Source organism: Parasteatoda tepidariorum, chromosome 6, assembly GCF_043381705.1.
Source record: "Parasteatoda tepidariorum isolate YZ-2023 chromosome 6, CAS_Ptep_4.0, whole genome shotgun sequence".
NCBI lineage: Eukaryota > Metazoa > Arthropoda > Arachnida > Araneae > Theridiidae > Parasteatoda > Parasteatoda tepidariorum.
This window is the reverse complement of record NC_092209.1, coordinates 19,473,748-19,483,705: the sequence shown is the minus strand read 5'-3', so window position 1 is coordinate 19,483,705 and position 9,958 is coordinate 19,473,748. Positions and strand designations below refer to the sequence as shown.

At 33.4% G+C, this 9,958-nt stretch overlaps 1 protein-coding gene across 1 annotated transcript; it reads right to left on the bottom strand.

The window, feature by feature from the left end:
- Nucleotides 1-1,270: 1,270 nt before the first annotated feature.
- Nucleotides 1,271-9,958, bottom strand: LOC107452991 (NPC intracellular cholesterol transporter 1-like). The gene is made up of 5 exons (XM_016069639.3): nt 9,819-9,958; nt 6,551-6,612; nt 6,313-6,466; nt 4,771-4,925; nt 1,271-1,635 (listed from the first exon to the last, which is right to left on the bottom strand). The coding sequence occupies exons 2-5, from the start codon at nt 6,599-6,601 to the stop codon at nt 1,294-1,296; spliced, it is 702 nt and encodes a 233-aa protein (XP_015925125.2). The 5' UTR covers nt 6,602-6,612; nt 9,819-9,958; the 3' UTR covers nt 1,271-1,293.

Genomic DNA, 9,958 nt, shown 5'->3' with positions numbered 1-9,958 from the left:
ATTTATTTCTTTCATTAAAAACAAAATTATCTGTTTGAAAATATCGCATAACAGAATAAGCTGAAGTAAGCAGCTCTATACTTTGCAACCGAAAGCAGAGTAGGTCAAGAGCTCTAGATTGTTGTTAACATTTATATTGAGAACACCATGCGTATACAGGTAAGTGCCCATATGAAAAATTTTAATGGATTGGTAGCGATTTAAATAGTAATATGAGAATAATTGCGCTCACTCTTTCAAAGTGCCACCACGGGATAACTACAAAATGTATTTCATATGATACTTTGAATTTTCAATATGTAGTGTCAGAAAAACTACTTAAAATGAAAAATATTAAATTAAAAATAACTTAAGTTTCGTTACCACTAGAAAGTATTTTTTATATTAAATGCAGCAAGTTGGCATCCTTAAAATATAGAAACTCAGATGAATTAGTTAGAGCCCCTGGCGGGGCTGATGCTAAGATAACCACATGTGAGTATGAGTGAGAAAATATAGAAATAAAATGAGGAGTAATTGTAAAAAGCTAAACTTTTCCACTATTTCATTTCAATTAGGCTTTTACTACTACTTGGGAAATACCTCCTCTGGATCTGCCAACTGTTATTCGAATAACAGTTGGCAGATCTGACCTTTATAAATAATTCGAGATAGCCTTGCTAACATAGCACACTTACTTAAGCAACCAGTAGAAAGCGTTTAAAAGGAAGGCAAGGACTTATTTGGCAAAGATTCGCTCATCAAGATAACAAGTGGGATGCAAAACTTCTGGGTCGTCCAAAGAAGTTCACACCGATCTTCGATAGACGGAACTTCTAAAAGTCCACAGAATGTTCAAATGGTAACAATCTACTCATGAAAGGACTTTGAAGTTTTCCTAATTTCGCAACCACTACAATTTAGAAAATATTCATCAATGCATATATGCAATAAGTTTTCAAATCTTTGGGGTGATCAAGAAAATTTAATGATTAATTTTTAAAAACAATGAATATATTTAATAAAATAAATTTTTACTTGAATATTTTCGGTGGACATTTGTGAGCTCCGCCTAACAAAAATCGGCACGAACTTTCCAGACGAATAAATTGAAGGGAGGAGGCAAAGGCCAGGCTCAGCACCGGGTTATCTGAAAAAATGGCGTAACCTTATGTGCCAGCTAGTAGCACGAAAAGGACAAGTAGGTAATATAACTAATTGGGGAACAAAGAAAGTCCTGTTATAAATGAAATATGCTTCTTTTAAATGAATAATGAAGTGACAAAACGCATTCAGGTTTTAGGTATTTAATTTTTAGTCATAGTCATCACCTCTTGGGCAATCTTCTTTGGAACATGCTTGTCCAAAGAAAGATGGTTTATCACAAGGAATTAATGCATTACCCATGCCATAATCATTGTATTTAAAGTTGATCTGAAAGGGTGAGGGATCGTGAGTTCCCATATACTCAAGCCACCTGAAAGGAGAACAGTCTTTTCCATGAGCTCCACATGCAATCTCGATAACTCTTTGCGGACCTACCGCAATTTGAACATTCTTGCAAGAATTAAAAAGTCCATTGGCATAACATTCTGTGATAGAGTAATCGATGGAATTCACTGTTGTATTTAATCCTGAGCCTGCGGAATCCGTTACCTGAAAATTAAAAAAAAAAAAAAACATGTTTCAACAATTTAAGACATTCGAAAAATGTATTTTTGTACATATACATGTACATAGACATTTTGATTCTATTTTGATTTTTGTGTGAACAAATTTTATAATTTAAAACATTAACATTTCCTAATTTGGATAATTATCCATTCTTCTGATTAAAGTATTCAGACCGTACTTTCATTATTGAGGCTTTTTTTCCCATTTCAAAGGGACAAAAATTATTATCTTGAAGAAAAAAAAGATATGTATAAAACAGGAAGAAATTATTTTATCTCATTCGAGAAAGTGCATTTGTATCTATTTTTTAAACTTTTTTACCTTTTGCAATAATCATCCGCAATTTTTTTTTAATTTTAAGTTAAGAAGAAGGAATTTTAGCTTCTGGAAATTCGATTATTGGGTCAAAAATTATTCACAGTGTTCTTTTTTTTGGCAGCATTGTAAAAAAAAAAAAAACTTTCATCCAAATTAAATAAATAAGCTAAAGACATATTCCTTCATACCATAGGGAGATTTTTTCTTTTTTGAAAAAAAATTTCATTTATTAATTTAATTTTAAGAAAGTATACTTAATCAATATCTTTTTGTTTTAAATCCTAATGGAATTTAAATAAATTAATAAATTTTCAAAATGAAATTCTTATTTTTTTAATCCAAACAACGGGGTTTGAAAATTTTCAGAAGGAGCATTTCAATTAAGGAGTATTTCATTTCTTCCTTATGTATGTTCACAAATAACGGAGTTTTGAAGTTTAAACACTTTTTATCATATTTTTAAAATGTAAATGCTTGATACACAAGCTAAAGATCGGTCGAAATATAATACATGAAATTTTTCGATCAAAGCAAAAATATTGTTGAGATAGATAAGCGGTTGCAGTCAATTAAAATAAATAACGTTCAGTTATATCAAAATAATAATCATTGAATTCCAACGTTCCCGTGAAGTATTTTTGAAAACATTAAAGCTGGTGGCTCAATTATTTCATTATAGAAATATAACTCGGTGAAATAAGACAGACGTATTCGCCACAATTTATTAATAATATAAATATATATTATAACATTGATACGTGTTTTAACACTGCACCAGTTCACTGAGATGCCAACTGATCCGGACATGACAAAATATTTTAATAAATGGTAGAGAAATACAAATTAAAATTTGCAGATTTTGAGTTAATTCTCCCAACTTTTTAACGGCAACAAAGTGTCGTGTCACATAATTCTTTTAATTATTTAGAAGCAGTGGTGAGTAAACTACTTCTACCGACGCTACTTCGATTCGTTATCCGATATCTTTATCTCAAATAAAACAAACGATAAGCAACTGTTGCCGATAAGCAATAATAGAAAGAACAAACGCAGAATGTCAATTGATGTCAGAGTGTCAGATTTTGAAGGTTTCAGTTGCTTAGTTCGAGTATTGAAACATAAAATACTAGAATATTTCATAAATATATATAGATATAGGACAAAATAATAGGAACACGTGTGAAAAAAATTAAAATATTGTATTAATAAGGAGTTGGGCCACCTTTGGCCTGAATGACAGCTTGCATTCGACGTGAGATTGACAAATAAAGGTCTTGAACAAAGTTCATTGGAACTTGCAGCCATTCCTCTTGCAGGGCTGTCTCGATTTCGGAGAGTGCTTGGAGGAGGAAACCGAGCACGGACTTTTTTCTCCAAAAAAACCCCACAGAGGCTCAACAATATTTAGATCAGGAACTGAGGACACCACGTTAGATGGTCCACTTCATCATTATGATCCTTTAGCCATGCTTGAACACAGTGAGACGTGTGAACAGGAGCGTTGTCATCTTGGAACACAGGACGTTCTCCCGGAAAGAGAGTATGAAGCATAGGGTGAAGATGATCAGCAAGAATGCTTCGGTAATGGTCCCCTTTGACCACCCCCCTCAAGACAACGAGAGGCCCCTATCCACGGGCAGATATAGCGCCCCACAACATCACAGAACCACCACCATGTTTCACGGTTAGAACCAGGCAGTAAACATGAAATGCTTCTGCAGGCGTTCGCCACACGAACACACGTCTGGTGGTCTGGAATAGTGTAAAAGAGGATTCATCAGACAAGATAGCTTGTTCCCATTGCAGTTGTGTCCATTTTAGGTGGTCTTAGTACCACTGTAGTCTCTTCAAAGCATTCCGCGCTGAAACTAACGGTTTTGGAATAGCTACTCTGCCATGAATGTTAACAGCATGCAACTCCCGTTGAATAGTTTTCATGGATACAGGGTTCTGAAGGTGAGTATTCATCTCGGATGTTATCACCGGCAGTGTAGTCTTGCGTTTTCGAGCGACTACCCTCTTCAACACCCGTCTATCACGGTCTGACAACTTCGACTTCCTGCCGCTGTTGTACTTCGCCGAAGACACCTTACCCAACTTTGTGTATGCCAACAGAGTCCTTGATACAGTGGTCCTTGAAACACCTGCAAGGTTCGCTGAAATTGGCGTGCGTTCGTAGAGATAGGTATTTAAGAAACGTCCGTAAATCTAGTGTTAAACAGCGTTCATAGCGTTTCCTCACGTTGATACATTCCCCTCATCTACACCCTCATCTACAATCAACAGTTGACAGTCTTCAGCAAGCTGCTTCTTTCTATTTCAACTTACATTATTTCTTCGAGCAAGGAGCTTGAAATGTTAAATTAGCAACCAAATGATCAAATGAGCACAATGTGTCGTTTGATATTTAAATAGGTACATGATAGATAGGATGAGGGCATCTTCGCGGTCCAAGTACTCAATAGTCAATACATACTAGAAGGCTATTAGCAATAAAGAATCGGCATAATTATCCTTCTTCTACGAGTTTTACTTTTTAATTCATTTGCATTACTAATTTTTTTAAACTTTGGCACAAGGCGGAACTGTTGGCATTTCCGTGATTACCGCCACTATGCACGTGTTCCTTGGACTATCCATTTGGCATTTCATAATTTCTGAATTATTTGTATTAGTTGTAATAACAAACGCGCTGCTTATTTCAAAAACAAATGGAAAGAGAAATAATATTAATACCACTTTTAAAATTTATTCTGTACATCACAGAGAGCTATTATAAATTTAGAATAATTTTCTTACCGTCAAGAATCGACTCTGAGTCGGAGAACAAATCATTTGACAAAAAACATTAGCTAAGTTGTGAATGCAAGCAGGACACCTCCTGAATAATGCCGAAAGAGAACTGAACTGTGCTTCAAAACTTGCAACTTGTGAATCATCGCAACATACGGAATCTGCAAAATAAAAAGCTTAGTTTCTTTAAAAAATGATATCCACTTAAAATGTCACTGAGCAAAAAATCACACAAGCAAAGAAAATATTTGGCAATCATTATCTCACGAACAAAATCTTACGGATATGAATCTGGCGCGGACAAAATATACTAAAAAGATTGAGTCTGTGGAAGAATATAATGAACTTTTGAAATTTATAAATTTAAAAAATGCAATACTAATGTATGAGCCGTGATGACTCAGGGGATAGAGAACTCGCCTCCCAATGAGGTGAACTGGGTTCGAATCCCAGCGATGGCTGGTTGATACAAATTTTGCACCCTGCTCGCACAGACCTCGGTGCTGACGTAAAACTATCCTCAGTGGTAGACGGATAATGGGTTAGAGCAACGCCTCCTATAACTGAAATCCTCCACACGGTTAATGTAGTTAGTTCGATCAGAACACTATGAAGGAAAACCAATTGGTGAAAAAACCATTTAATATATCTATTAAAAATTAGAAAATGGTGGCAAATATATGTCTAAAAATTTGTTTAATTTATGAATATAATTGGTTTGCTTTATTTACTTGTCAACCACTACAGATTCAATTTTCAAGTGTATAAGATAAATTTCTCTCAAGTACTTTTAAAATAGAATTTAGGTTCATGCGCACAAGTGGTTCGCTTTTTAAATAATCTGCGCAGACTACTTATAAGAAACCGTGTGATGGCTTTCTGATGTAGGAGGTGATGGTTAGAGTGTCTTTATCGTCAGGTTAACCGTGGGAGGTTTTCATAGTGTTCCTCTCCATGTAACGCAAATGCGGGTTAGTTCCATTAAAACGGCCTCCACTGAGACAAATTTCTCTCACCTATTGATCCAAGAGTACCTTTGTCTTCTGCAAATATCATCTCGTAGAATAAGCTGTTGTAAGCAGCTGTATACTTTCTAACCGGAAGTAAAGTTGGTTAAGAGCTCGAGATTGTTGTTGTTTACATTTATTTTGAAAACACCATCCATTTATTGAGTTCATTGTTAACAAGTCCACACCAAAACACAGTGAAACACTGTTAACGCAGTCCAAATGCCCTCAAATCACACCAGATACAGTAACCCGGAAATATGGACGGCAAACAGCCTGCAGCACTCCTTATTGTGGAAAACACCATCGATAAATTATGACCGGAACACGTTTATTCATTACGATTTTAGACCAATTAAACGATTAGGAAATGTTCGGTTGAAGCCCTTTTGCGTTAGTTAAAGTTCATTCCTTATGCTGAATAGGTTAAACGTCAAAGTTGTATTTTACAAAAGGAAATTTCTGCTAGTTTTAATGTAAATTTACTAAGATGAATTTTTAAGGGCTTTGGAACTCTTCTTATTAGCTTACGAAAACGAACCTGGATTAATGCCTGGGCAAACTTCTTTTAAGAATTTTGTTGATTCTTCTGTTTTTATAGCAGTTGGAGAACCATTGTAGACGCAAGGCTTTGGAAGAAAGGTTAAATCATCTATTCCACATTCCCCTCTCATAACGCAGCGACCATCTTCACTCTAAAATTAGTTTGAAGATCAGTATCAATGAGATTAAACGTAGATAAAATTCAATTCTATATTTCATACTAAAACTGTACTTACGGCATGTAATAAATGGACTGATATAAACAGGATAGCAAGAATTGAATACATGTTGTTTCACTCTGGAATTATTTCAATTCATATAAATGAAAACACAGAGAAAAATTATAAACACAATTGAAAATTTCAAAACGTAACGAGATTTAGAAAGAAATTGATTTTAAAAACAACGAATTAAAAGCATACTTGGAATTTCCTTTTTTTCCCCTTCACTTTTTGATAGTTTAACCTAGTTTGGGCAGAGAGAGGTTTGGGATTTTTATTCTCTTAAAATGATGCATAAACCTTTCGCCGATCACAGAATACCCATTGGCAAAATGATTGTTGTCTAGTTTTTTTCGTTACGTTATTTCGTAATTAACGTTGGCTTGTGAAGAACGGGCTTTACGCTTGCGTTTATGAACAGAATCCTTTCGTTTTTCCGTTCGTGTGAAGGGATTCCCGTTTACGTTCTCGTTTATGTTCTTCTTACTGCCTCGGTAAGTTTAGGCCTTGGCATCGTTTTTTTTATGTCTTGCTTCAATTTTAACCTTTGGGACCGTGTCAATCAGCTTGGGAGCCTCTTTATTTGTGATATTCTCCTGAATTAATATTGAAAACGATCCAGTTTGAACTGTAGGTTAGAATTTCTGATTCTTAAATAAAACAAGAAAAACAAAAATATCGCTCAAATGATGACATTCTCTTTTATTCACAACTCAAGAAGTATTTATGGGATCTCTATGGTCCCATATCTCAAAAATAAACTCACCAACTTATTGCATAACAAAATTAAAAGTGAAAAAAAGAATTCTAAAAAAATTATCAAACAGCAGCGGACGCCGGACGTCATAGCAACGCATGCAATGACGACGTATGCGCACTGTTTACTATTACTCTTGAACACAGTTGAAAAGTGTGATGACGTCCAAATAAGGTGAGCGCCATCAGACCTAAAACAACACCTATATTGTCAATAGGTAATAACTTTACTTTAGTACCATACCCTCCGATAACTAAATTTTCCAAGAGGGGGAAAAGATAATGTATTAATCTATACATAATAATAAAATGAAGAGTTTGTTCTGGGTGTATTGAAATCTGAAAAGCGGCTTCAAGGGGCAAATTTAGCAACTGATCCTAAAATTCGTTCAAAATTTCCAATTAGTTCGTTTGGTTACAGCCATTTGAAAAATTTAATTTTTTCGTAGACGTATAACTCGCCATAAATAAAAAACGGGACTGCTTCAGACGATAGCTCACATAAAAAAAAGATTATTTTTACATTCTTTAATTTTTAATGTTTTTTTTTTTATTCGTTATGTTAGATAAGCCCAATGATCGGCATGAACATGGTAGCATATGCGGATAACGTCCTCAAATTAGAGTTTTTTAAAGTTATTTGAAACCACGTATTTATTTTGCTCATAGTTATGCTTTTTCAATAGTGAATTTACAAAATAAAATAATTTAAAACACAACAGTAATTGAAATTAAAAATAAGTTATGATATGAAAAACATAATATAAAAATAGGAGAAAGGTAAAAAATCACCATATCATTATTGCATACCTGCCAACTCTTCCGGATTTCCCGAAGATTTTATTTTCATATTTAAAGTGGTAGCAATACTCATGTTTTTCCAATTAACTTTTTGAATTATAATGATAATTATAAATGAGTTTGACCACCACTACATATAAATAATTACAATAAATATATAAAAGCGTAATGATCCTTGCGCAGGCGAGTTTCAACGGGAATTCTTTAATTGTTTTACAACCACTCTGAATATCCATTCTCGGAAAGAGTGAAAGTTGGCAGATACGTTAGTGACACCAATTTTGATTTTAAGCTATACTGGTATTATGGTAATTTGTTCAGTTAAAATAAGTACCAAAAGTACAAATATAGGTACAATGTATTATATTAGTATATTTGATACCTATAACTGGATAAATACTGTGAAGCGTTAGTATAGATACTGCGAAAAAAAGTTAAGTTATCAGTACCGGAGAAAATCACGTGATTGTCACAAACTTTAGATATCATAAGATGGCCTCGAGCAACAGTATCATGCCAAATGATTCTAAATACAGTTAATCTTTATTTTGATGGGATGAACTACTAGAAACGTGTTTTGCTTAATCTAATAACGTTAAGCTCTCTTAGAAAGAAAATTATGAGAATAAACTTACAAAAATGGAATTACTTTAGCTTAATTAATTATGTTGGCATATACCTTTAGGTTTTGTGTAGGATTCTGTAGTGTTGTTCTGTACCAATATATTGATTGTTTACTTTTTTCCACCGCCGTACGAAAAACGGGCATTCAGCTAGTATTTAAGTAAATTAAAAGAGAAAGAATTTTGCCCGCAGCTGTAAATAAAAACCGTAAATTCAGATTCGCAAACGATTATAGGTTCTAAAAAAAGTATTACGGAAGTTCTATTTGAATTAAAATTTTCTGCTTTAGTTCAATACATTCTTTTGCTACTTCCATTTATTCTGAAGAATATATGGAAAATATATTTGTTAGAGTTCTCTAGATCGAAGGTATGTTTAATAATCTTATTAACTTGAATAGTAATAATAATTGTGGGATAATTTTTTGGATTCTTTTATGAATCTCCAATGCTCTTATTTCTCTTACATAGTTTTTATTTTAGTTCACTACCATTATAAATTACACCGGGAAAATTTCTTTTGCCGCTTTTATACAAACACTTTGATATTACCTTATTCGTGTGTCGGGTTTTCAAATCTGATATCAGTTTTGAACAAAAGCTACAGAGTTTCGCATAAAATACTACTTGTAGTTTATTTAAGTTTTCTGTTTGAAAGTACAAGTTTATAAATAACATGTAGGTTTATATACGTGAATTTATACACTTGTATGCTCCATTTAAAGTAACAAGACAAAAAAAAAGAAGGAAAAAAAGTATTACCTTGATCTGAAAGTAGTATATTTTATAGTATTATAAGTAGCGCAAAGTTAACTTAAAAGCACTATCTCGCTCTTCCTACTACTACTACTTACGCAACAGATAAGTGGGAGCACTAAATATCCACTTGAGTGATTTTTAAAAAACCCTGGTGCAGAATATATAATTGAATTATATAAAAATTTCAGGTTGTAGAAAGAAATCGATTGTAGTTTTGAAATAAGTGATGCGAAAATATGTAAGATCCGTTCAAAATTTTTATGAAACATAAAATAAACAAACAAAAAAAACTTTTCCGGTGATATCAATATCACGAAATTAATGTACAAGTACAATAAAGTTACCTTTCTCCCTTTTGTATTTCTTTCAGAGAATTTATTCACAGTCTTTGAAGCGTTTGAAAAGAATTAAGAGAGAATCCTTTTTAACTTAAATCAATTTGTTACATGCAATATATTTTGAAGTTTCTTCCGTCAGCTGTTTA

What these genes read in the sequence shown, in the direction of transcription:
- LOC107452991 (XM_016069639.3), bottom strand. Translation starts at nt 6,601, where the DNA reads ATGTATTCAATTCTTGCTATCCTGTTTATATCAGTCCATTTATTACAT. An exon ending in TTGCCCAGGCATTAATCCAG is followed by an intron (nt 4,926 to 6,312) that starts GTTCGTTTTCGT and finishes TTTATTTTGCAG; the next exon opens with ATTCCGTATGTTGCGATGAT. An exon ending in CTCAGAGTCGATTCTTGACG is followed by an intron (nt 1,636 to 4,770) that starts GTAAGAAAATTA and finishes TTTAATTTTCAG; the next exon opens with GTAACGGATTCCGCAGGCTC.